Source organism: Delphinus delphis, chromosome 11 (genome assembly GCF_949987515.2).
Source record: "Delphinus delphis chromosome 11, mDelDel1.2, whole genome shotgun sequence".
Classification (NCBI taxonomy): domain Eukaryota; kingdom Metazoa; phylum Chordata; class Mammalia; order Artiodactyla; family Delphinidae; genus Delphinus; species Delphinus delphis.
Window position 1 is genome coordinate 40,183,351 of NC_082693.1, and position 27,207 is coordinate 40,210,557.

Sequence of the window (27,207 nt, forward strand, 5' to 3'; positions counted from 1 at the left end):
GATCTGCAGATATCCTTGGAAAAGAAAGATTATCTTTCTGGAATTTCATTTTGTCCTTGTAGCTTCTACAGTTTTTATTTCCAAAAACATGATTTTTTTGTAATCTATCCAAGTTTTTTTAGTTGTTGCAGCATGAGCTCTGGCTTATCATGATCTATCACATCCTACTCAGAACTACGATACAGTTCAAACCAGCCGGGTAATTGCCATTTGTAGCTCAGTAGAATTGCCACTAAGACATATTAGGTATTAGTCATGAACATAATAGGTATTAGTCATAATCCTCGATGTTATATATCTATTAATTTGACTTACTTCTGACAAGGTAGTTTCTTTAAGGGTGTGTCATACTGTTTTATAAGGAGAGACTGGCTGAAAGTCTGAGTTGATTTAGGCTACAGCCTTTTAGTTGTACAATATTATGTTTACAGTTGTCTTGTTTTCAAGTTCTTAAAGAATATCTGGTTGACTAGTATGTTCCTTTTTTTTTAATAAATAAATTTATTTATTTTATTTTTGGGTCTTCGTTGCTGTGCGCAGGCTTTCTCTAGTTGCGGCGAGCGGAGGCTACTCTTCGTTTCAGTACGCAGGCTTCTCATTGCGGTGGCTTCTCTTGTTGCGGAGCACAGGCTCTAGGCACCAAGGCTTCAGTAGTTGTGGCACACGGACTCAGTAGTTGTGGTTTGTGGGCTCCAGAGTGCAGGCTCAGTAGTTGTGGCACACGGGCTTAGTTGCTCTGCGGCATGTGGGGTATTCCCGGATCAGGGCTCGAACCGTGATCCCTGCATTGGCAGGTGGATTCTTAACCACTGTGCCACTAGGGAAGCCCTGTTCTTTCTTTTATGAAGAAGTGAGTTTAACTGTTACTGGTATCCTCTCTATTCTTTTTCCCCCAAGACAAATAACCACCACTTGTTGACAATTGTAACCTTAAAAAGGTAATTACTACTCTATTTTAGTATAATTTGAATGTAAAGGCCTGGACCCTACTCTTTGCCAAGTACTAAGGCTTTGTCATTTTGAATGACAAAGATCCTTTGTGGAACCTGTATTATGACTGGGGGAGACAAAACAATAAACATAATAAATAAGCAGCTTAGAAGTGTGTTAGGTGATAAGTGCTATGGAAAAAAGTAGAGCGGAATAAGCAAGGGAAGAGGGGAATCAGGAGTACTTGGGTGGTTTCAGAATAGGGTGGTCATTGAGAAGGTGGCTTTTAAGCAAAGATTTCTAGCTGTTTATAACCAGACTGCTTCAAAGGTTTGATAAATACAAAGGTTTGTAAATAACAAGACATGAATTTGATTCTCCTTCAGTTTGTTGAACAAGATTTTATGTGTAAGATAGAGCATTTGTATCTTCTTTTTTAAAAAATGTATCTTAGTCTTTTGTCTTAATTTAAAATGTTTTATATTTATTATTTTAACTTTATTATTTAAATTTAAATAAAAAGTCAAACATACCTATTAAAAAATGCAAACATTAAGAAACTGAAAATCCTCCATGATCCAACTCATGGTTTACATTACAATTTTCTCCACATGCATATTCTAACATCAGTGATAAGGTATTTATAAGATGGAACAAAACTGTATGTAATATTTTGTAATATACTTTAATATTAAGCCTCTTTCCATATCAATATAATTTCATAAATTCCTTGTTCAAAACTGTTGGGCACAATGTATTTGGGGATTCAGAAACTTTCCAGAAGTTGTTAGAATGTATCTGTTGTATATTACGTATTTTCATAGTTCACTGTGTTATTTCTGATAGCATAATTTTGTTTTCCTAGGTTTAGTGACAAAAGTTAATAAGGCATCTCTTTTCTTTAGGTGCTTTTTAAGATTTGTTTGTTTTATTGGACTGTTGCTTCTCTTATTCCTTTCAGAGAAAATTTGTCAAAGGATCTTTACCTGATATCTCAAATGGACAGTGATCAGTTCATCCCAATTTGGACAGTTGCCAACATGGAAGAAATAAAAAAGCTGACCACAGACCCTGACCTAATTCTTGAAGTGTTGAGATGTATGTAAATCGTACCTTTTAGCTTACTTTTAAAATCAAAGATTAAATATTCTTTTGACTTCTGATCATGCAGGAAATTGTTTTTAACTCCATATTTTTTGCTATTCTGTGCTAATAATTTATCTGTTTTTACTGACTGGTACATATATAGCTTGTATATCAGTTCTGTACCTTGGTTGTTCATCTTGATACCCATTTACTCAAGTATAAGCAATTAAACCTGTTTTCTGGGCTATTAGAAAGCTATATGTGTCATTATCACACCCTGTAAAGCAATCTGTTTCAAACTTTTGAACAAAAGTAATAAGTAAACTTTATATCACAACCCAATACACACATACACACAACTGAAATATTAATAGTAGATTAATACTAAATGCTTGAAATGAGTTCATTTCTTTTATTATAAAATTGTTTTCACAACCTATTAAAAGAGTTGCGACCTGCAGTTTGACAAACACTGCTCCAAAGTTTGGTAAAGAATTTATATTTTAGATTGAGGCTTAAGAATTTTTAGTGGTGTTTGTGTCTTATATCAGCATTTCTTGGTAACCTCTCTTATACAGGTTTTGTTAACTACTTGAGTAAAGGTGGATCTTCACTTTTTTTTGAAATTCGTTGAAATGTTTGAAAGTTAAAATAAAGCAAGTCCAGTAGTAGACTTTCATGGGAGTAGGGATTTCCATTGTCAGAGGGATAAAAACATTTATGAAATCTCTGATCGGTTTGTACAGATCAAACCAGTCTTGATCTGGTTTGACCAGATCTTAAAATGACCCAGTCTTGTCAACATTTAAAGAATTTGCCAAGAGACAGAATCTCCTACCTCCAAGGGCAGAAACCTAGCACTTATACACAGGCCTTCTTCCTTAACAACTACTTTTATTCTCTCTACTTACCTGCACAGGAAGATGTGACATATTATCCTTTGAAGGGACTAGAAATAAAAGTTTTGGCTTGTGGTACTACCTTCATTCTATATTAACTCAAAACCAGCATCTGAAAGAAAGATTGTAATCATTTATATATAATTCTTGGTTTTAAGTGTTTCTCAGACTTTAATTTTAAGGAGAATTTTTTCACATATCAAAGCTCATTACATTCCCTAGAGTAGTGTTTGGCTAATGCAGTACATTGATTTTACTTGAAATAAAGAATTTGGTAATTGTATACAGGGAAGTGCCCTATGAGATATAAATATTGTATACTCCTTAAAGGCTTCTTTTCAACTCCAACACTGTGCCACGTCACAAAATAAGTACACTGAGTATTTGTGCAATGAATAACATTGGACAATGTTCTTTGCATATCAGTCTCAAGATACTTTATTGTAACTGTGATCTTTGATTCTACAACTTAATTTCTTTAAGATGTTAGCCTCTGCTAATTTATTCAGTTGGAAATTGAAATGAATAGTTTTTTAATGGAATTATTAATATCACTATTTTTACACTTTTGAATGAAACATCTTTAAAATTTCAGCTTCTCCCATGGTGCAAGTTGATGAGAAGGGCGAGAAAGTGAGACCAAGTCATAAGCGTTGTATTGTAATTCTTAGAGAGATTCCGGAAACAACACCAGTAGAGGTAAATCATTAGTATTGTTAAAGCTAAATATTCTTAACTGTTTATTTTATTTTCAGTAATTTTTAATAGATTTATTTATTTTTGTTTATTTTTTTGGCTGCATTGGGTCTTCGTTGCTGCGCGCAGGCTTTCTCTAGTTGCGGCGAGCGGGGGCTACTTTTCGTTGTGGTGCATGTGCTTCTCATTGTGGTGGCTTCTCTTGTTGTGGAGCACAGGCTCTAGGCGTGCAGGCTTCAGTAGTTGTGGCACACGGGCTTAGTTGTTCTGTAGCATGTGGGATCTTCCCGGACCAGGGCTCGAGCCCATGTCCCCTGCATTGGCAGGCAGATTCTTAACCACTGTGCCACCAGGGAAGTCCCTCTGAGTTTTGATAATCATCTTTTTCTAAATCCATATATTTTTTTGAGTTTTAGTTTTTAATTAAATCAATTATGAAAAACAAGATATCTGTGCACAGTTCATGTCTGTGACTATTGTAGACAGAGCATTTGGAGTAAATGAAAATGCATAAAATACTTTGCACCTAGAAAATGTTAATGTAGGACAGTCCCCCCACCCACCCACACCTGTTTTTTTGGACAATGACAGGACTGGAAAGATTGTACTCTTAAGCAGAATTTAGCTTGCCACTAGGATTGAAATAATACTTCAGTTTTGCTGATTATAAAATAAGCTTCCATCCCTAAATCATGCACAAAATTTGCACTATAACTATGCATGTTCTTGTTTCAGAGTATAATTCTACTCAACAGAAAAATGGGCAGAAGGCGTAAACAGTTACTAAGTAAAGAAATAGAAAAGACCAAAAGACACGAAGAGGAAAAAAAAAATGCCCATTTTTGATATATTTTTAGAGTTAACTGAAGATTTTCTTTTTTAGGAAGTAAAAGCTTTGTTTAAAAATGAAAACTGCCCCAAGGTGATAAGCTGTGAATTTGCACACAATAGCAACTGGTATATCACTTTCCAGTCAGACACAGATGCACAGCAGGTGAGAAGAAAACTTTTCTTCTGATTTGAAGTCCTGGTGATAAAAGCAGTAGTGTATATTTTAATTGAGAAAAATGTGTGCTTACAGTAATGTTTGTAAAGACTTTGGAGAACCTTGTTCACCTTTTTGGTGTTGCTTATTAATTGGTTTCCTTTTTGATGATCTTCTTAAAGCTTTTTTTGTTTCAATGTAAGAACAGTTTGTTTCCTATCAGTAAAAATATTAACAATTTTTAAATTAACATGGGGATCAGAGACTATGTACTCAGTAGTTAGTATTTCTATTACAGAGTAGGCCCGCAATATATATAACTTCCGTTCTGATTCTTGGTATTTTGACATAATGATTTTACTCTTAATTGTTATCATGGCCTATTTAAAGATAAGAAAAGTAATATTCCTTTGAAACAAAAATTTCTATAATAGCCTTTTAAAACCTTGTACTGATTTTTTTTTTTTTAATTCTTCATCTTAGAAGGCCCTCCGAACCCATTTTAAAATTGATATGTAGTGATATTTTGGGTCTGTTTTGAATTTTGTGAGTATGTGTCAGTAGAAATCCATAGTAGTTTAATATACAATAAATGTGAACTGTAGCTGAAGTCTTAAATTTTTACTTTTTCATTCCCTGTCACCTGCATAATGGGATCACCTTCAGAATTTTTTATTGTTTAGTTTAGAGATAGTTGCAATTACCAAAACTCTCTTGATAGAATAATGATGGCTTTAATGAAATGTTTGAATGCTAATGAAAGTTCCTTCCTGCTTTGTTAACAGGCTTTTAAATACTTAAGAGAAGAAGTTAAGACATTTCAGGGCAAGCCAATCATGGTAAGAAACATTTGTTAGTCCATCATGAGACAAGAAGGTTTTTGTTGTCTGTCTATTAACAAACAAAGATGAATAACATTTTATAAAACCCATAATGATTTTAAAGAAATTTCTGAAACAGATGAAATGCTGTTTCAGGAAATTAGTGATAGAATGTCAAAATACTTTGTAAACAGCAGTTTCTTCTAGAAGTATAACTTCAGACAGCATGAAGTTTAAGTTAGATGCTGATTGACAATGTGTAAGATAATCATAGAACTCAATCCTGCTCTTAGGAGCAGGAATAATTTTTTAGTAACAAAGGTGGAAAACATTCTCAGTACTTTCATTTCAATTAACTGCATCACTGCATTAATAGCCATTTGGGAACCAGGAAATTGTCGTTGATGACACTTGCTCACAGTTTACATGTCTAATCTGTTCTCACATCCTATGAAATCTGCCTTCAAAACTTCTTTCAATCATTACTACCATTGTTTAGGCTTGAGCAATTGGAATAGCCTTTTAGCTGTTAGGCCTTCAGCTTTCCCCTCCTTACAGTCCATCCTCCACATTATTTTAAGTGTGAAAGTAATACCTATATGTGGTAAGAAAGTCAAATGATTTATAGTAAATAAGTTAATTAAATCTCCCTGTCCCAGATTCCTCCAGTCATTTTCCCTAGAGGTGATGAGAGAGAGCAGTTTTTTCTGCACCTATCTAAGAATTTTCTTTCTGTCTTTACGTGAATGGAAATATATAGTATATACACGCCTATTCTTTTCTCATAATAGATATTTTCATTCACCATTGTTACAGGTATACATTTAATATTGTTCCGTGATTTAATTATTAAGTTCTATTTACAAATAATTTGTAACATATGCTTTCTTTAAAAGTTTTTTTTATTGTGATAAAATATGCATACATACAATTTACCATTTTTAAGTGTACAGCTAACCCAGTGGTGTTTAGTACATTCACATTGCTATGCAACCATCACCGGTATTTATTTCCAGAACTTTGCAGCATCCCCAGAAACTCTATACCCATGAAACCATAACTTCCCATTCTTCCCAGCTGCTGGTAACTTCCCTTCTAGTCTCTGTCTTTCTGAATTTACCTATTTTAGATACCACATATAAATGGAATCATGCAATATTTGTCCTTTTGTATCTGGCTTATTTCACTTAGCATAATATTTTCCAGCTTCATCTATGTGGAGCATGTGTCAGAACTTCATTACTTTTTATTGGCTGAATAATATTCCATTGTATGTATATACCACATTTTGTTTATTCATTATCTATTGAAGGATGCTTAGGTTGCTTCCGTCTTTGGATTACTGTGAATAATGCTGCACAACTATCTGAGTCCCTGCTTTCAACTCTTTTGGGTATATACTAGGAATTACTGGGTAATATGATAATTATATGTTTAACATATCGAGGAGTGCATAACTGTTTCCAAAGCAGTTGTATCCTTTTATATTCCCACCAGCAATGGAGGAGGATTCAAATTTTTCTACATCCTTAACAACACTTGTTATTTTTGCTTTTTGGATAAAGCCCTCATCCTAATGGGTAGAAAGTGGTATCTCATCATGGTTTTCTGCTTCGTTTTCCTAGTGACACATGATATCGGGCATCTTTTCATGTGCTTCTTTGCCATTTATATGTCTTTTTTGGAGAAATGTCTGTTCAAATCCTTTGACCATTTTTTAAATTGGGTTATTTGTTGTTGAGCTGTACCAGATCTTTATATATTCTGGATATTAAACTCTTGTCAGATATATGATCTGCAAATATTTTCTCCCATTTTGTGGGTTATCTTTTTTACTCTCTTGAAGTGTCTTTGAGGCTCAAAAGCTTTTAATTTTTATGAAGTCCAATTAATTTTTTTGTTATCTGTGCTTTTGTTGCCATACTTCATAAATTGTTGCCAAATCCAAGATCATGAAATGTTTCCCCTATGTTTTCTAAGGGTTTTATAATATTAGCCTTTCCTTTTAATTGAAATATAGTTGATGTACAATATTATGTTCATTTCAGGTATACTACATAGTGATTTGACATTTGCATACATTATGAAATGATCACCGTGTTAAGTCTAGTAACCATCTGTCCCCATGCAAAGTTAATACAATATTATTTAACCATATTCTTTTTAAAAAATATTCATTCATTCATTCATTTATTTTGGCTGTGCTGGCTCTTAGTTGGGGCACGTGGGATCTTCATTGTGGCATGCGGACTTTAGTTGCGGCATGCAGGCTTCTTAGTTGCGGCACGTGGACTCTTAGTTGCGGCATGCGTGCGGGATCTAGTTCCCCGACCAGGGATCAAACCCGGGCCCCCTACATTGGGAGCGTGGAGTCTTAACCACTGGACCAGCAGGAAACTCCCTGACCATATTCTTTATGCTGTATATTACATCCCGATGGCTTATTTATTGTATAACTGGAGGCTTGTACCTCTTAATTCCATTCACCTATTTACCTGCCCCACAACCCCCTCCCCTCCGTCAACTACCCAAATGTTCTCTGTATCTATGAGTCTGTTTTCATTTTGTTTTGTTTGTTTTATTTTTTAGTTTCCACATATAAGTGAGATCATGTGGTATTTGCTTTTCTCTGTCTTACCTCACTTAGCATAATTACCCTCTAGATCCATCCATGTTGTCACAAATGGCAAGATTTCTTTTTTATGGCTGAGTAATACTCCACTGTGTATATATATCACATCTTCTTTATCCATTCATCTATTGATGGGGACTTAGGTTGCTTCCATATCTTGGCTGTTGTAAATAATGCTGCAGTGAATATAAGGGTGCATATATCTTTTGGAATTAGTAGTTTTGATTTCCTTGGGTAAATACCCAGAAGTGAAATTGCTGGATCCTATAGGAGTTCCATTTTTAATTTCTTGAGGAAGCTCCATACTGTTTTTCCATAGTGGCTGCACCAATTTACAATCCTACAAGTGCACAAGGGTTCCCTTTTCTCCACATCTTCGCCAACACTTGTTATTTGTTGTCTTTTTGATGATAGCCATCTGACGGTTTTGAGGTGGTATCTCACTGTGGTTTTGATTTCCATTCCTCTGATTATTAGTGATGTGGAGCATCTTTTCTGTCTGTGGCCATCTGTGTGTCTTCTTTGGGGGAATAAAAAGTCTGTATTCCGGTCCTCTGCCCATTTGTATATGGTGTGAGAATGTAGTCCAATTTGATTCTTTTGCATGTAGCTATCCAGTTTTCCCAGCTCTCTTTAAGAGGCTGTCTTTTCCCCATTGTTTATTCTTGCCTCCTTTGCCATAGATTAATAGGCCAAATATGTGTGGATTTATTTCTGGGCTCTCTCTTTGGTTTCATTGATCTGTGTGTCTCTTTTTGAGCTAGCACCATACTATTTGATTATTGAAGCTTTGTAATATAGTTTGAAATCTGGGAGCGAAATACCTCCAGCTCTGTTTTTCTTCCTCAAGATTGCTTTGGTATTTGAGGTCTTTTGGTGTCCATACAGAGTTTAGAATTACTGTTCTATTTCTGTGAAAAATGCCCTTGATATTTTGATAGAGATTGCTTTGAATCTGTAGATTGCCTTGCTTAGTTTGGTCATTTTAACAATATTAATTCTTCAGTCCATGAGCATGGTGTACCATTTCGTTTGTTTGTGTCATCTTTGGTTTCTTTCATCAATGCCTTATAGTTTTCAGAGGATAAGTCATTTACCTCTTTGGTTAGATATTTTATTTTTTGATGCAGTTATAAATGGGATTGTTTTCTTAAAATCTCTTTCTGATAGTTCATTATTAATGTATAGAAGGGCAACAGATTTCTGTGTATTAGTTTTGTATCATACAGCTGTACTGAATTCATTTATTTTAATAGATTTTTGATAGCATCCTTAGGCTTTTCTGTGTATAGTATCATGTCATTTACAAACAGTGACAGTTTTACTTCTTCCTTTCCAATTTGAATTCTTTTTATTTCTCTTCCTCGTTATTGCTATGGCTAGGACTTCCAGTACTATATTGAATAAAAATGGCAAGAGTGGGCATCCTTGTCATGTTCCTTAACTTACTGGAAATGCTTCAGCTTTTCGCCATTGAGTATGATGTTGGCTGTGGGTTTGTCATATATAGCCTTTATTATGTTGAGGTATGTTCCTTATATACCAACTTATTGGGTATATAAGGAACATACCTGTCATAAATGTTAAATGTTTAATTTTCAAAAGCTTTTTCTACATCTGTTGAGATGATCATATGATTTTTATGTTCAGTTTGTTAAAGTGATATATCATATTGATTTATTTGCAGATATTAAACCATCCTTGATCCCTGAGATAAATCTTACTTGATCATGATGTGTGATCTATTTAATGTATTGTTGAATCCTGTTTGCTAATATTTCGTTGAGGATGTTAGCATCCATGTTCATCAGTGATATTGGCCTGTAGTTTTCTTTTTTGTGTCTAGTTTTGGTATCTAGGTGATGCTGGCCTCATAGAATAAGCTCAGAAGCATTCCTCCTTCAATTTTTTGGAATAGTTTAAGAAGAATAGGTGTTAATGCATCATTAAATGTTTTGTAGAATTCCCCTATGTAGCCGTCTGTCTGGTCCTGGGTGGGTGAGATTTTTGCGTCCACCCTTTAGGAGCAGATTCTCTGTTTCCTACAATCTTCTCAGTGTCCAGTATGCAAGCTCCACTGATTTTCAAAGCCAGACCTGGCGCCTCATCTTCTTGTTTTAGGACCCTCAGCCTGGGGAGCCCGATGTGGCATTTGGACCCCTTGCTCCTTGGGGGAGGAACTCTACAATTGTGATATTCTTCCTGTTTGTGGGTCACCAACCAGGGGGTTTGGGTCCTGACTATGTCTCATTTCCACCCATTCTACCCATCTCGTGCTTCCTTTTTCATGTCTTTAGTTGTGGAAAATCTTTTCTGCTAGTCTTCAGGTTGTTGTCATAGATACTTGTTCTGTAAGTACTTGTAAATTTGGTGTGTCCATGGGAGGAGCTGGGTTTATTTCTGGGTTCTCTATTTCCATTTAATTGATCTGTATGTCTGTCTTTATGCCAGTACCACACTATTTCAATTACTGTAGCTTTGTAGTAAGATTTGAAAACGAGAAGTATGAGCTGTTCAATTTTACTGTTCTTTTTTAATACTGCTGAGGGTATTCAGGGCCACTTGAAATTTCATATGAATTTTAGGTTGGAGTTTTCTGTTTCTCCAAGCAAATGCCATTGGGACTTTGATAGTACACTGAGTCTGTATATCATTTGAATATTGTTGTCATCTTAACAATATTGAGTCCTCCAATCCATGAACATGGGTTTCATTCTATTTATTTAGGTTTTTCATTTCTTTCAGCAATTTGTAATAGTTTTCATTGTATAGGTGATGTATTCCTAAGTATTTTGTTCTTTTTGATATTGTTGTCGATGGAATTTTCTTAATTTCCTTTTCAGATTGTTCATTCCTAGTGTATAGAAATACAACCATTTTGAGTGTTGATTTTATATCCTGCATCTTTGCTGTACTAGTTGATTAGATCTAACTTTTTTGGGGGGTGGGGGTGGGGGTCTGATTCTTTAAGAATTTTCTACATGTAAGATCATGTCATTTACAAACAGATCATTTTACTTCTCCTTTCTAGTTTGGATGTCTTTTATTACTTTTTCTTGCCTAATTGCTCTGGCTAGAACTCCCAATACTATGTTGAGCGAAATGGCAAAAGTGGGCATCCTTGTCTTGTTCTTGATCTTAGGGGAAAAACCATCAGTCTTTTACCACTGAGTGTGATATCAACTATGTGCTTTTCACATACGGCCTTTGTCATGTTGATGAAGTTCCCTTCCCTTCCCAGTTTGAGTATTCTTACCTTGAAAGTGTGGAATTCTTTGAAATGCTTTTTCTGTATCAATTGAGATGATCATGTGTGTTTTTCCTTTGTTCTGTTAATGTGCCATATTACATTGATTTTCTTATGTTGAACCACCCCACCTCCCATCCTCCCTCCCCACCCTCCCACTCCCATTTCTGGAATAAATCCCACTTGGTCAAGATGTATTTTTTTGTGGATTTTTAAAATCTATATTCATAAGGGATATTGGCCTGTAGGTTTTACCCCCCCCCTTGTAGTGTCTTTGTCTGTTTTATCAGAGTAATACTGGCCTCTTAGAATGAGTTAGGAAGTGTTTCTTCTTCTTCAACTTTTTTGGAAGAGTTTGAGAAGGATTGGTGTTAATTGAGAAGGATTGGTGAAATTTTTTTCTTTTCTTTTTCATTATGGTTTATTACAGGATATTGAATATAGTTCCCTGTGCTGTACAATAGAATCTTGTTGTCTATCCATTCTGTATATAATAGTTTCCATCTGCTAGTCCCAAACTTCCAATCCAACCCTCCCTCACCCCTCCTCCCCTTGGCAACCACAAGTCTGCTCTCTACATATATGACTCTGTTTCTGTTTCATAGATAAGTTCATTTGTGTCATATTTTAGATTCCACATATAAGTGATATCATACGCTATTTGTCTTTCTCTTTCTGACTGATTTCACTTAGTGTGATAATCTCTAGGTCCATCCATGTAGCTACAGATGGCATTATTTCATTCTTTCTTTATGGCTGAGTAATGTTCCGTGTGTGTGTGTGTGTATGTGTGTGTGTGTGTGTGTGTGTGTGTGTGTGTGTGTCTCACATCTTCTTTATCCATTCATCTGTCAATGGGCATTTAGGTTGTTTCCATGTCTTGGCTGTTGTAAATAGTGCTGTTATGAACATAGGGGTGCATGTATCTTTTCAGATTATAGTTTTGTCTGGATATATGTCCAGGAGTGGGATTGCTGGATCATATGGCCTCTTTGAAATTTTAAAATCACTGATTCAACCTCCTTCTTAAAGGTTTATTCAAATTTCCACCTTCTCGGGTCAGTTTTTGTAGTTTGTGTGTTTCTAGGAATCTGTCCGTTTCGTCTAGGTTATCCACATGTTGATCTGCCTTTGTTTACACTGTTCTCTTGTATTCTTTTTATTTCTGTAAAATCAGTATTTGGGTCTGATTTTAGTTTTCATTTCTGATTTAGGAATTGGAATCTTTAACCTTTCTTAGTCAGTCTAGCTAAAGGTTTGTTCATTTTCTTGATCTTTTCAAAGAACCAGCGTTCAGTTTCATTGATTTTTCTGTCATTTTTCTGTTCTTTTTAATCTCCATTCTAATCTTTATTATTTCCTCCTGCTATCTTTGGTTTTAGTTTGCTTCTTTCTAGTTTTTAGGTGGTAGCTTAGGTTATTGCTTTGAGATCATTCTTTGTTAACATAGGTGCTTATAGCTATAAGTTTCCCTCTTTGCACTGTTTTTATAACATCCAGTAAGTTCTTTTTTATTGGGTTATAGTTGTTTTACAATGTTGTCTTCATTTCTGCTGTACAGTGGAGTTCCCTGTGCTATACAGCAGGTTCTCATTAGTTATCTATTTTATACATATTAGTGTATATATGTCAATTCCAATCTCCCAGTTCAACCCACCCCCCTTCCCCCCTTGGTGTCCATATGTATGTTCTCTGCGTCTGTGTCTGTGTTGCTGCCTTGCAAACTGGTTCATCTGTACCATTTTTCTAGATTCTGCATATATGCATTAATATACGATTTTAAAAAAATTTATTTATTTATTTTTGGCTGTGTTGGGTCTTCGTTTCTGTGCAAGGGCTTTCTCTAGTTGTGGCGAGCGGGGGCCACTCTTCATCGCAGTGCGCGGGCCTCTCACTGTTGTGGCCTCTCTTGTTGCGGAGCACAGGCTCCAGACGCGCAGGCTCAGTAGTTGTGGCTCACGGGCCCAGTTGCTCCGCGGCATGTGGGATCTTCCCGGACCAGGGCTTGAACCCATGTCCCCTGCATTGGCAGGCAGATTCTCAACCACTGCGCCACCAGGGAAGCACACGATATTTGTTTTTCTCTTTCTGACTGACTTCACTCTGTATGACAGTCTCTGGGTCCATCCACATCTCTACAGATGACCCAGTTTTGTTCCTTTTTATGGCCAATACATCCAGTAAGTTCTGATATGTTGTGTTTTTGTGTTCATTCATCTCAAATTATTTTCTAATTTCTCTTGCGATTTCATCTTTGACCCATTGGTTAAGAACGTGTGTTGTTTAATTTGTGAATTTTCTAGTTTTCCTTCTGTCATTGATTTCTAGTTTCATTCCATTGTGGACAGAGGAGATACTTTGTAAGATATCAGTCTTTTGAAATTTATTAAAACCAGTTTTGGTCTCTCATAGAGAATGTTCCATGTACACTTGATAAAAATATATACTCTGGTGTTTAGAGTACTGTCTGTCAGTGTTTGTAGTGTTATTCAAGTTCCCTGTTTGTTTATTGCTTTTATTTCATTTATTTATTTGGTTGCATTGGGTCTTAGTTGTGGCAGGAGGGCTCCTTAGTTGTGGCATGCAAACTCTAAGTTGTAGCATGCATGTGGGATCTAGTTCCCTGACCAGGGGTCGAATCTGGGCCCCCTGCATTGGGAGCATGGAGTCTTAACCACTGTGCCACCAGGGAAGTCCCTGTTTATTGCTTTTCTGTTTTGTTATTATTCATTATTGAAAGTGGGTTATTGAAGTCTCTATTATTGCAGAACTGTCTATCCTTTCAGTTCTGTCAGTTTTTGCTTTACATATTTTGTGGCTCTCTTGGTAGATGCATGTATGTTTATAATTGTTTTATCTTTTTGCTGGATTGAACCTTTTATCAATATATAATCTCCTTTGTCTCTGATAACCTTTTTTGACTTTGTTTTGCATAATAATAATATAGTCATCTTAGCTGTATTTTGATTACTGTTTGCTTGGAATACCCTTTTCAGTTCTGTTAATTTCAATGTCTTTGAATCTAAAAGGAATCTCTTATAGACAGCATATGGATGAATCTTGTTTTTTTTTTCAACCCACCAGTGTCTGCCTTTTAAGAGGAGAGTTTAAGCCATTTACATTTAAAGTTCTTACTGATAAGTAGGGAATACTTCTGCCATTTAGGTATTTGTTTTCTGTGTGTCCTAAATGTCTTTTCCCCCTGAATTCCTCCATTATTGCCTTTTTTGAAATTTTGTAATGTAACTATTTTGATATCCTTTCCTATTCTGTATACTTTTAAGTTTTGTTTTGTTTTGTTTTTAGTGGTTCTCTTGGGGGTTACAATTAACATCTTAAATATATAACAACCTCATTTGAATAATACCAATTTAGTTTCAGTAGTGTACAAATACTCTGCTTCTATACTTCTCTGTCCATCCCCCTTTATATTCTTATTGTCACAGGTTACATCTTTATATGTGTGCCCATTGGTATCACTTTATATTGTTTTGTTCATTTCTCTTTTGAATCATAAGGAAAAAAGAGGAGTCACATACCAAAGGTGCAGTCAGCCCTTTGTATTTCTAGGTTCTGCAACCAGTCCCCTGTGGATACCAAGGGACAACTGTACAATAATATTTTTTAAATTTACCTATGTAATTACCAGTGTTCTTTATTTCTTCTTATGGCTTTGATTGTTTGGTGTCTTTTCATTTCACCTTGAACAACTCCCGTTAGCATTTCTTGAAGGGTAGGTGTACTGATTACCTTTTATCATTTTGTTTATACATCTTTTTCCTGATCGCTATTAGGTTTGTCCATGGTTTTCATTACTTATTGAGTATACTTAAGATAGTTGATTTAACGTCTTTGGCCAGTAATTCTAATGTCTGAGCTTCCTCAGGATGGTTTCTATCAAATTCTGTTTTTCCTGTGAATGGACCATAGTTTTTTGTTTCCTTGTGTGTTTTGTAATTTTTTTTGAGAATTAGACATGCCAAGGTAGTGTAAAGTGTTAACTCTGGAAATCTGATTCTCCTGCTCCTCATATATTACTGATTTCTTTGCTTGTTGAGGGCTATAGCTGTTCATTTGTGACTTTTCCAAATTATTTTCGTAAAATATATATTCCTTGTTGTTTGTGGTCACTGAAATTTCTGTTCCATTATCTCTGCATTTGGCATGTGACCTAAAAAAGATTTCCCTAAATGTCTGGCTCTGAATAGGGTAATGCTGGTGGCAAAGGATTTTGTCCTTTTAAGTCAGTCACCAGTGCTGCTGTGAATAAAAACTAAGGCGAGCATGGGCACTGATTTCTCAGGAATCCACCAGACCAACCACAGTGCACCCTCAATTTTTGGAGAACAAAGTCCCCACTACATGCCTTGGCACCAGCCAGCCACTCCAGGAACACAAGCTACTGAGGGGCAGGGATGGTAGCTACTTTTATGTACTGCTCACTTAGAAAAGATCAGCAGCCTCTCCTTTTGTCAAGCACTCACCTAGTTATAAGTGTACAAGCACTCTTTCTTGCTTAATTATTGATGCAGTGGAGGTACCTACGCATAGAGCCTATTCTGCTGTTATACCACTGTTTTTCTGTTTATATATGCAATTATAACTTTAGGATAATACCCTAGAACTAAATTATCTGTATCGAAGAGTATATCCATTTACTTATTAGGTAGAACCAATTTACACTCTTACAGTATTTTTTTAAATTTATTTATTTTATTTATTTACTTTTGGCTGTGTTGAGTCTTCATTGCTGCACGGGGGCTTTCTCCAGTTGCGGTGAGCGGGGGCTACTCTTGGTTGTGTGCACGGGCTTCTCACTGTGGTGGCTTCTCTTGTTGCAGAGCACAGGCTCTAGGTGCACGGGCTTCAGTAGTCGTGGCTCGCGGGCTCTAGAGCACAGGCTCAGTAGCTATGGTGCATGGGCTTAGTTGTTCCACGGCATGTGGGATCTTCCAGGACCAGGGCTTGAACACGTGTCCCCTGCATTGGCAGGCGGATTCTTAACCACTGCACCACCAGGGAAGTCCCTACAGTATTTTTTATTTCTTTAAAATTTCCTGTAGTTGATTCTCTGATTTTCCAACTTTTTTTTTTTTTTTTTTTTTTTTGGCCACACTACACATGTGGGATCTTAGTTCCCTGACCAGGGATTGAACCTGTGCCCCCTGCAGTGGAAACATGGAGTCTTAACCAATGGACTGCCAGGGAAGTCCCCATGACTATTTTTCTGTGAAGATTTTCTTATTGATCTGTATGAGTTCTTAGAGGAGCTTAATCTTCTTGTCAAATTAACTATTTGTATTGTTACTATGTTTGTGGTATTTGTGTGGAAATCCATTTTGTTGTAGCAAGATTACAAGATTGATATTTTTCTTTATGCCTTTGGATTTGAATGTAGTTTTGCTAGGCCCTCTCTAAGAAAAATTTTCTTTTTTAATCAACATTCTTATAGTTTACATACAATAAAATGTACTTATTTGAAGCATACATTTTTATTAGTTTTTGCAAATTTATGCACTGTTGTTTCTCACTCAGTCTCCCCTCATCAACATCCAGTGTTGGCAATTATTGATCTGCTTTCTGCTGCTATATGTTTGTTTTCTTCTGTAGTTTCATATGAATGAAACCACACAGTATATTCTCTCTTGTACCTGACTCCTTTCACTTGCCATAATTATTTTCAGTAAACCGTATTGTAGCATGTATTGGTAATACACTCTTTTTTATTGCCAAGTAGTATTCCATTGTAGGAATATACAGGCATACCTTGGAGGTATGGAGGGTTCAGTTTCAGACCACTGCAGTAAGGCAAGTCACACGAATTTTTTGGTTTCCCAGTGCATATAAAAGTTACATTTACACTCTACTGGAATCTGTGAAGTGTGCAATAGCATTATGTCAAAAAATGTACATACCTTAATTTCAAAATACTTTATTGCTAAAAAAAAAGTGGCAATCATCATCCATGTCTTCAACCAGTTGTAATCTTTTTGCTGGTGGGGGATCTTGCCTTGATGTTGATAGCTGCTGATGGATCAGGATGGTGGTGGCTGAAGGTAGGGGTGGCCATGGCAGTTTCTTAAAATAGGACAACAGTGAAGTTTGCTGTATCAATTCTGTCCTTTCACAAACCATTTCTCTGTAGCACACAGTGCTGTTGATAGCATTTTATCCACAGTAGAACCTCTTTTAAAATTGGAGTCAGTCCTCTCAAGCCCTGCCACTGCCTTAACAACTAAGTTTATGTAATATTCTAAACCCTTTGTTGTCATTTCAACATTCTTCCCAGCATCTTCATCAGAAGGAGATTCTATCTCAAGAAACCACTTTCTTTCCTCATCTATAAGAAGTAACTCCTCATCTGTTTAAGTTTCATCATGAGACGGTAGCAATTCAGTCCCATCTTCAGGCTCTACTTCTAATTCTAGTTCTCTTGCTATTTCCACCGCATCTTCAGTTACTTCTTACACTGAAGTCTTGAACTGCTCAGTTATCCATGAAGGTTGGAATCAACTTCTTCTAAACTCCTATTCATGTTGGTATTTTGTCTTTCCATGAATCATGAATGAACTTAATGGCGTCTAGAATGGGTGAATCCATTCCAGAGGTTTTTGATTGGCTTTGCCCAGATCCGTCATCCATGGCAGCTACTATATAGCCTTACGAAATCTATTTCTTAAATAATAAGACTTGAAAGTCGAAATTACTCCTTGATCCATGGGCTGCAGAATGGAAGCTGTGTTAGCAGGCGTGAAAACAACGTGAATCTTAACATGCATCTCCATTAGAGCTCTTGGGTGACCAGGTGCATTGTCAGTGAGCAGTAATATTTTGAAAGGAATCTTTTTTTCTGAGCAGTAGTTCTCAATAGTAGGCCTAAAATATTTAGTAAACCATGTTGTCAGCAGTTGTGCTATCATCTGAGCTTTGTTGTTTCATTCACAGAACACAGGTAGAGTAGATTTAGCATAATTCTGAAGGGCCAAAGGATTTTTGGAATGGCTAATGAGCATTGGTTTCAACTTAAAGTCACCAGCTGCATTAGCCCATAACAAGAGAGTCAGTCTGTCCTTGAAGCTTTGAAGCCTTGAGGCCAGGCATTGGCTTATCCTCTCTAGCTATGAAAGTCCTAGATGGCATCTTCTTCCAATATAAAACTGTTTTGTCTACGTTGAAAATCTTCATTACTTATTTTAGCTAGATCTGCTGAATAATTTGTTGCAGCTTCTGCATCAGCACTTGCTGCTTCATCTTGTACTTTGATGTTGTGGAGACGTCTTCTTTCCTTAAACCTCATGAACCAACCTCTGCTAGCTTCAGACTTTTCTTCTGCAGCTTCCTCACCTCTCTCAGCGTTCATAGAATTGAAGAGAGAGTCTTGCTCTGGATTAGGTTTATGCTTAAGGGAATGTTGTGACTGGTTTGGTCATCTATCCAGATCACTAAAACTTTCCCACATCAGCAATAAGGCTGTTTGGCTTTCTTAGCATTCGTGTGTTCACTGCAGTAGTCCTTCTCATTTCTTTCAAGAACTTTTTCTTTGCATGCACAACTTGGCTTAACTGTTTGGCACAAGAGGCCTAGCTTTCAGCCTGTCTTGACTTTTGACATGCCTTCCTCACTAAGCTTAATCATTTCTAGTTTTTGATTTAAAGTGAGAGATATGTGAATCTTTCTTTCACTTGAATACTTAGAGGCCATTTTAGGGCCAAATTGACCCAGTTTCAATATTGTTGTGTCTCAGGGAATAGGGTGGCCCGAGGAGAGATAGAGAACGGGAGAACTGCCCATTGGTGGAGTCAGAAACACACATCTGTTGATTAAGTTCATTGCCTTATATGGGCATGGTTTGTGGTGTCCCAAAACAATTACATTAGTAACATCAAAGATCACAGATCACCATAACAAAGATAATAATTTTGACAAAGTGAGAAATATTACGAGAATTACCAGAATGTCATACAGAGACACAAAGTTATTAAATGCTGTTGATATAAAAATATTGGACAGTATTTTGTACACTTGAAACTAATAAAATACTGTGTGGGGACTTCCCGGGTGGCACAGTGGTTAAGAATCCGCCTGCCAGTGCAGGGGACATGGGTTCGAGCCCAGGTCTGGGAAGATCCCACATGCCGTGGAGCAACTAAGCCCATGTGCCACAACTGCTGAGCCTGTGCTCTAGAGCCAGTGAGCCATAACTTCTGAGCCTGTGTGCTGCAACTACTGAAGTCCACGTGCCTAGAGCCTGTGCCCTGCAACAAGAGAAGCCACCACAATGACAAGCCCACGCACTGCAATGAAGAGTAGCTCCCGCTTGCTGCAACTAGAGAAAGCCTGCATGCAGGAACAAAGGCTTGACGCAGCCAAAAAAAATAATAATAAATAAATACATAAAAAAATTTTTTAAACTGCAATATTTGGGAAATACAATAAAGCAAAGTGCAATAAAATACGGTATGCCTGTAGTGCGATTTGATTATCTAGTCACTTGTTCTTAGACATCTTCGTTCTTTCCATACATCTGTTTTAGTTAACTGTCTTTTTAAATCTTTTTTCTATCTTTAAAAATTTGGTTGTTAGTCTGATTATTGATTTGTAAGCGTTCCTTACGTATTCTGGTTACAAGTTTTTTGTCAGATGTGTATTACAAATATATTTGCCCTAGTTTGTGAATTGCCTTTTGCTTTCTTAACAGTGTATATTAAAGAGTAGACTTTTAATTTTGATGAAGTCTGTTTCATCTCCTTTTTCTTTTAGGGTTCATTATTTTTGTCTTCTCTAAAATCAACCCCTCCTAATGTCATGAGTATTTTTTTTCATGATTTCTTCTAGAAGTATTATAGTTTTAGTATTTATATTTACGTCTTATGATCTATATCAAGTTACTTTGTGTTTTTTGGAAGGAAAAGTCAGGATTCTTTTTTTAAAAGAAGTATAATACTTGTTCCAGCACCATTTGTTGAAGACTATTCCTTTGTTGACTATTAAAGCATATATGTGCTTGGGTCTATTTCTAGACTCTGTTCTTTTCTGTTGATCTGTGTTTGTCCCTTAAGTCAGTTCCCTGCTGTTTTGATTACTGTAGCTTTATAATAAGTTACAAAATCAGATAATATGTAAGTTCTCAAACTTGTTTTGATTTTCCAAAATTATTTTTGGTATTCCAAGTCATTAACATTTTCATATAAATTTTCAAATCAGTGTGTCGATTTTACAAAAATATTTGCTGGTATTTTGATTGGGATTGCATTGACACTATACATTAATTTGAGAGGATTGCCACCTTATTAATATCGAGTCCTCTAACATGGTATCTCCATTTATCTAGGCTTTTCGTTTCTCTCCTCATTGCTTTGTAGTTTTCGGCGTACTTGTCTTAAACGTATTTTGTTAAATGTATTAACAAGGTAAATGTAATTTTTTTGTGTTTGGGCCTTTTAAATCATTTGTATATTCATTACAGTAATGTATTCTACCCTACCTAATACAGAATCTCTTTCCTGAATCCATAAAGCATATTGTATTGAATGTAAACACTCCTTGCAGCATATTAACATGATTTCTTTACTACTTGCTCTTTGATGAAGTAAATTAATTTAATACATACTGATTTCTGTTTTATAGTACAGCATATACAAATACAAAATATAAATATTAGTAATTCTGTTCTTAACCTAAGAAAGATTTTTTAATGGAGAGTTATTTATTTTAAAGTAGTTTAAAATCTGATGTGAAATTAGATTCTGACAATTTTTTTAATAAAATGGCTTTAAATGCTTAAACTCCAATTTAGACCTATCATTTTTCTTAGATTTTATCTATTTTATGTAAAGATGCTTTTGCATGTGTTTTCCTCTAAATCATAGTTATTTACGTTTTTCACAAAAATTTAAAATAGTTATAAAAGCTATTATACCATAGTGCTATATTTTATTATAGTATCTTTGTGCCCAATTAATTGGAAAATTATAGTGTTCATGATTCAAAAATTAATAAAAATCACCCATGATAATTTGGGAGAGCTCTCACTCTTGTGCAGTGGACATCCAAGGTCAAGGGTCCTTGCAGACTTTGGCCTAGAGATATGCTTGTGAAGGAGTCCAGTGAAACATTTATTGTGTGTGCTAATAAGTTGCTTCACATTTTATCTTGTTTCTCTTGTAAATAAGCAAGAACGCTTTTTTTTTCTTTTTTTTTGCGGTACGCGGGCCTGTCACTGCTGTGGCCTCTCCAGTTGCGGAGCACAGGCTCTGGACACGCAGGCTCAGTGGCCATGGCTCACGGGCCCAGCCGCTCCGCGGCATGTGGGGTCCTCTCGGACCGGGGCACAAACCCGTGTCCCCTACATTGCCAGGCGGACTCTCAACCACTGCGCTACCAGGGAAGCCCAAGAACGCATTTTTTATTGCTCTTCCTCCATAGATCAATTCTACCTGGTATTAGTTCCTTTCAGGCTAAAGAACTTCCTTTGATGTTATAACAGTGCCCACCAGGGATGAGTTTTCTTAGTTTTTCCTCATCTAAAGCTGTCTTGTATTTCACACTCATTTTTGATGGGTACAGAATTCTGTACATTGATACATGTACATGGATACAGAATTCTGGGTTGATAGTTTTAATTTTTTTCCTTCTTTTAAGATTGCATTGTTTTCTGGCTTCTGTTCTTTCTAGTGAGTCATTCTTGTAATATATGTTGTTTTTCTCCGCCTGCCGCCAAGATATTTTTTGTTTTGTTTTCTCTTTGGTTTTCAGTAGGTTGACTCTAATGTGTCTAGCTATGGTTTTCTATTTATACTGCTTGGGGTGTTCTGAACTTATTGTTTGTAAATTGATGCTTTTCACCAAATTGGGGGAATTTCAACCTCTAGTTTTTCAAAAAATTTTCTGCCTCACTTTCTCCTCTCCTTTTGAGACTTCAGTTACACATATGTAGTATTGCTTGATTCACTGCGATTCTGTTTTTCTTCCATCTCTTTCTTCTTCAGATTGGATACTTTCTGTGGACTTGAATTCATCTTCAAGTTGGGTTCTAGCATTTCTATTTTAAACAATATATTCCTTCTCTGCTGAGATTTCCTCTTTTATTCAGTCTTTAAGAACATTATTTCCCTTTTATCCATAGCATATTTATTTGGTTTTAATAGATTAATTAGTAGAGCATGGCTCTTCTTGTTTCATCTTAATCCCACCTACTTCCCGATGTCCCCAGGTTTTTTGAAGCAAATTTGAAACTTAATTTCATCTGCATGTAAATAAACTAATACTGGTATCTCTAAAAGAAAGGGATTAAAAAAAAATAGGCACACTACTATCACACTTTTTGAAAAATAAACAATAATTTCTTAAACATCAGGCACTGTTCACATTTTCCCGATTCACATTTTTTCTTTCTCTTTTTTCTTTTTTAAAATTTACGATTTGGGGAATTGCCTGGTGGTCCAGTGGTTCGGACTCGGCATTCTCACTGCTGGGGCCCCAGGTTCGATCCCTGGTCAGGGAACTAAGATCCCACAAGCTGCGGGGAGTGGCAAAATAATAATAATAAAAATATAAAATACAATTTATGATTTTGTCCTCTACCTCTTTAGTTTTACTTTTGGAAGTATGTTTTTGAAATCACTGTTATTTGTCTTACAAAGTTTCTCACATTATACATTTCGTTAGCTATGTGTTTTTTTATTGTGTTAAAATACACATATATAAAATTTACCATCTTAACCATTTTAAATTTTAATTTCATTTATCAGTGCCATAATATTAAACACATTCACATTGTTGTGCAGCCATCACCATCATCCATTCTCATAACTCTTTTCTTGTAAAATTGAAACTCTGCCTATTAAACAGGAACTCTCCACTTTCCCCTCCTTCAGCCCATACTTTTTGATTTTTGACCATTTACCTCATATAAATGGAATCATATAGTATTTGTCTCCTTGTGACTTGCTTATTTCACTTTAATATGGTGTCTTCAAGGTTCATCCATGTAGCATATTGCAGAATTTCCCTCCTTTCTAAGGCCTGAATAATCCATTGTATGTATATACAACAATTTGTTTATCCATTCATCTATTGATGGACACTTGGGTTTGCTTCCACATTTTAGCTTTTGTGAATAAGGCTGCTATGAACATCGGTATACAGATTTCTCTTCAAGATTCTGCTTTTAATTCTTTTGCATATATACCCAGAAGTGGAATTGCTGGGTCATATGGTAATTCTATTTTTAATTTTTCGAGGGACCTCCATACTGTTTTCCACAGTGGCTATACCACTTTATATTCCCACCAACAGTGCACAAGGGTTCCAGTTTCTCCACATCCTGTCCAACATTTGGCTGTTTTCTGTTTCTTGATAGTAGCTCTTTTAATGAATGTGATGTGATATCTCTTTGTGGTTTTAATTGCATTTCTTCAATGATTAGTGATGTTGAGCATCTCTTCGCCTACTTATTGGCCACTTATATATCTTCTTTAGAGAAATACCTATTCAAGTTCTCTGCCCACTTTTGAATTGACTAGTTATATTCTTTTCCTGTTTTAAAAACGAGCTCTTTTTTAATAAGTTTTTTTTAATATAAATTTATTTATTTTTGGCTGCGTTGGGTCTTCATTGCTGCACGTGGAGTTTCTCTAGTTGCAGTGAGTGGGGGCTACTCTTCGTTGCGGTGCGCGGGCTTCTCATTACGGTGGTTTCTCTTGTTGCAGTGCATGGACTTCAGTAGTTGTGGCTCGCAGGCTCTAGAGCACAGGCTCAGTAGCTGTGGTGCATGGGCTTAGTTGTTCCACAGCATGTGGGATCTTCCAGGACCAGGGCACGAACCCATGTCCCCTGCATTGGCAGGCGGATTCTTAACCACTGTGCCACCAGGGAAGTCCCAAGTTATATTCTTGAGTGTAGTTTAACACGATCCTCTGACCTCTGTATTTCATGCAAATTGGTAGCTAGATCTAGAGGCTTAATCAGAATTAGATTTTATTTTGGAGCAGCAAAGAGAACAAAAACATGTAGTATATGTCTTTGTGTGTCTCTCTTATACTAGCTGCTGCTGATCATTGACTAGCTATATTGATATGTTAATGGTTGCAAAGTGGTACTATTTCTGTGCTTTTTTCCATTTATTATTTGAAACACTTCCATAAAGAAAAGCTTTCCTTCATCTTCATTACCCTGAGGTACAGCTCATATATACAATGTGTGATAAATGCTTGGTTCTAGCTTTTACTACCAGTTTTCAAAATAATGTGTCGGTTCCCTGGCAACCTTCAAAAACGACCATTCAGATATTTTTTGGTTTTGAATATTTAAACATATTTGGTGTGTTCGTTGTCCTTACTGATGAAGTACAGCCTCTTTGAGTCCTTTTGTAATGGTAATTTTCAATGTTCCTTGCTCTCTAGTGTGACAAGATGTTCCAGGCTCTTGTACATTTTGTGTCACAAGGCTCTGGAGTTGCCATGTTACTTTTATGGGAAAGTAATGTTTTGCAGTCCACTGGTTAGGCACAAGGAGTGCTTCTGGCTAATTGTTTGTTATTTCTAAGCTTTTTCTTTGAACAGAGCTATTAAATACTTTTTTTTTAATGACAGTATATATCATGAGTTTATATAGATGCTTTCGATTTAAATTCAGGCTACATGGTTTTTACTTCTTCAGTTGCTGTCTGCATCTCTTTTCTCCCACGTGAAAATCTCAGATGTCAGTGACCCCAATATAATTTATGATTTGCTGTATCCAAAATCACAGACAGAAGTCTCAGAATAACAATACCAAAAGTCATTTAGAGTTTCTCTGTGTTATTCCTCTAGTTGGATACACATTTAGGTTCATTTTGCATTGAACTTTTACAAACTGATTTTTAAAAATTTTATTCAGTGTGTGCATGGCTTAAAAGTAAAATATCTAAAGCAGTATATTAAATTCATATTCACGTGTCTGTATGAATGCAAGTATATCTTCATATCCACATCTAACTTATCTAAACAACACCTTACTATACATACCTTTCTCCTTGCATTGCCTCTTTTTTTTTTTTAAATAGTATTTTCTGGAAATCACTCCATTATAATATTTAGAGCAGTTCCTCAGGTTTCTTTCTTTTTTTGTTTTTTCTTACATCTGATAATTGTTTGGATATACCACATTGTTTTCAATCATTGATGGACTTTTGGGTTGTCTTGTGTGTGTGAGTGTGTGTTTGGGAGAGATGTGGGTCTGAGCCCCCTCACCCCCCACGTCCCCCCACTTCCTATCATAGTAAGTGTCAGTGAGTAGCCGTATGCATCATTTTTTAAAAAACCTCTTTTTGGTCTGTGTATATGCGGTAAAGTTTCCTAGAAGTGGGGTTGATAAGAATATGATAATATGCATATGTGATATTTTGGAAGACATTGCTGAATTTTCCTTTTTAAGGGTTGTGTTGTTTTGAATGCCCATCATCAATGTATCAGAGTACCTGTTTTGCCACAGCCTTATCAATAGAGTATGTTGTCAAATTTTTAGACTTTTTCCAATTTTATAAGTGAGAAATGTTAATCCCATTTTAATTGCATTTCTCTTATGAGCAAGGTCTAGCATCTTTTCATATAAGAGCCATTTGCCTTTCTTTTTCCCCCTTGTGATAAGTTGCAGTTAGTTTTAATATTTTGACATTCACTGTTTTACTTTGTTTATTGTATTAATTGTATTTGCCATGTAAAAGTTTTTAAAAGTACAGCTATCAATCATTTCCTTTTCTTTTGCTCTACTAACTCTATAGTACATGGAAATAATGTCATGGAAAATATGTTCCAAATGTAAATTAAATGTATTTGTGAAAATATACACTTTATCCTTTGTGATTATATCCTTTGTGTTCTTCTTGCTTCTAGGCAAGGATAAAAGCCATCAATACGTTTTTTGCTAAGAATGGTTATCGATTAATGGATTCTAGTATGTATAGTCCGCCCATTCAAACTCAAGCACAGTATGCCTCACCGGTCTTTATGCAGCCTGTATATAATCCTCACCAACAGTACTCTGTTTATAGTATTGTGCCTCAGTCTTGGTCTCCAAATCCCACACCTTACTTTGAAACACCACTGGTAAGTGAGATCCTCACAGAATAATACAATTTTTTCACTGAAGCTGAAATTTGAAGAAATCAGCTAGAATTAGAGTTCATGTTTTATTTTGTTTTGTGTTGATATTGGTTACTTTCTGGCTTGTAAATGGTGATAAGGATATTTAATCCCCCATATCAAATATATGCATATGACTAAGTCTAAGAGTTGAGCTATTGGTTCCTATCATTTTATTCTTTAAATGTTGCTGGGTAAATTAATAGACTGGAAAAATCCTGAATGATTTAAAATGATTTTAGTTTTGTGAAACTTTTTCAGAGAGAAATATTCTTTATTAAGTGTTGAACCAGTTGTTCCTTGTTCTGTAATTCAAGTGATAACTTGGAGTGAGTATTGCAAATGTTTAAAATTATTTTTGGCTTATCAAAGAAATTGATGCTAGGTTAGTTCATTAGAAGTTTCGTATGACCTTCACACCAGATTTTTGTCTTTACTATGAATAGCTTTTAAACATTAAAATTTTCTTTTAGGCTCCTTTTCCCAATGGTAGTTTTGTGAATGGCTTTAATTCACCAGGATCTTATAAAACAAATGCTGCTGCTGCTGCTGCTGCTGCTGCTGCTGCTGCTGTGAATATGGGTCGACCATTCCAAAAAAATCGGTAAGATAAAAAACGATAGCTGGAATTTATTTATTTATTTTTAAATTTATTTAAGTTATTTTATTTTTGGCTGTGTTGGGTCTTCAGTTGCTGTGCGCAGGTTTTCTCTAGTTGCGGCAAACGGGGACTACTCTTCGTTGTGGTGCACAGGCTTCTCATTGAGTGGCTTCTCTTGTGGCAGAGCA

The 27,207-nt window shown here is 35.9% G+C and overlaps 1 protein-coding gene across 5 annotated transcripts in view; it reads left to right on the plus strand.

The window, feature by feature from the left end:
* The window catches only part of LARP4 (La ribonucleoprotein 4), a 62,994-nt gene that overhangs the window by 22,300 nt on the left and 13,487 nt on the right, over nucleotides 1-27,207 (plus strand). For all 5 annotated transcript variants that reach the window (XM_060024758.1, XM_060024754.1, XM_060024755.1 and 2 more), the window contains 6 exons: nucleotides 1,892-2,028; nucleotides 3,511-3,614; nucleotides 4,495-4,605; nucleotides 5,382-5,435; nucleotides 26,170-26,382; nucleotides 26,892-27,022. In XM_060024758.1, coding sequence (XP_059880741.1) covers nucleotides 1,892-2,028; nucleotides 3,511-3,614; nucleotides 4,495-4,605; nucleotides 5,382-5,435; nucleotides 26,170-26,382; nucleotides 26,892-27,022 — 750 coding nt within the window. The remainder of the gene's footprint in view (nucleotides 1-1,891; nucleotides 2,029-3,510; nucleotides 3,615-4,494; nucleotides 4,606-5,381; nucleotides 5,436-26,169; nucleotides 26,383-26,891; nucleotides 27,023-27,207) is intronic.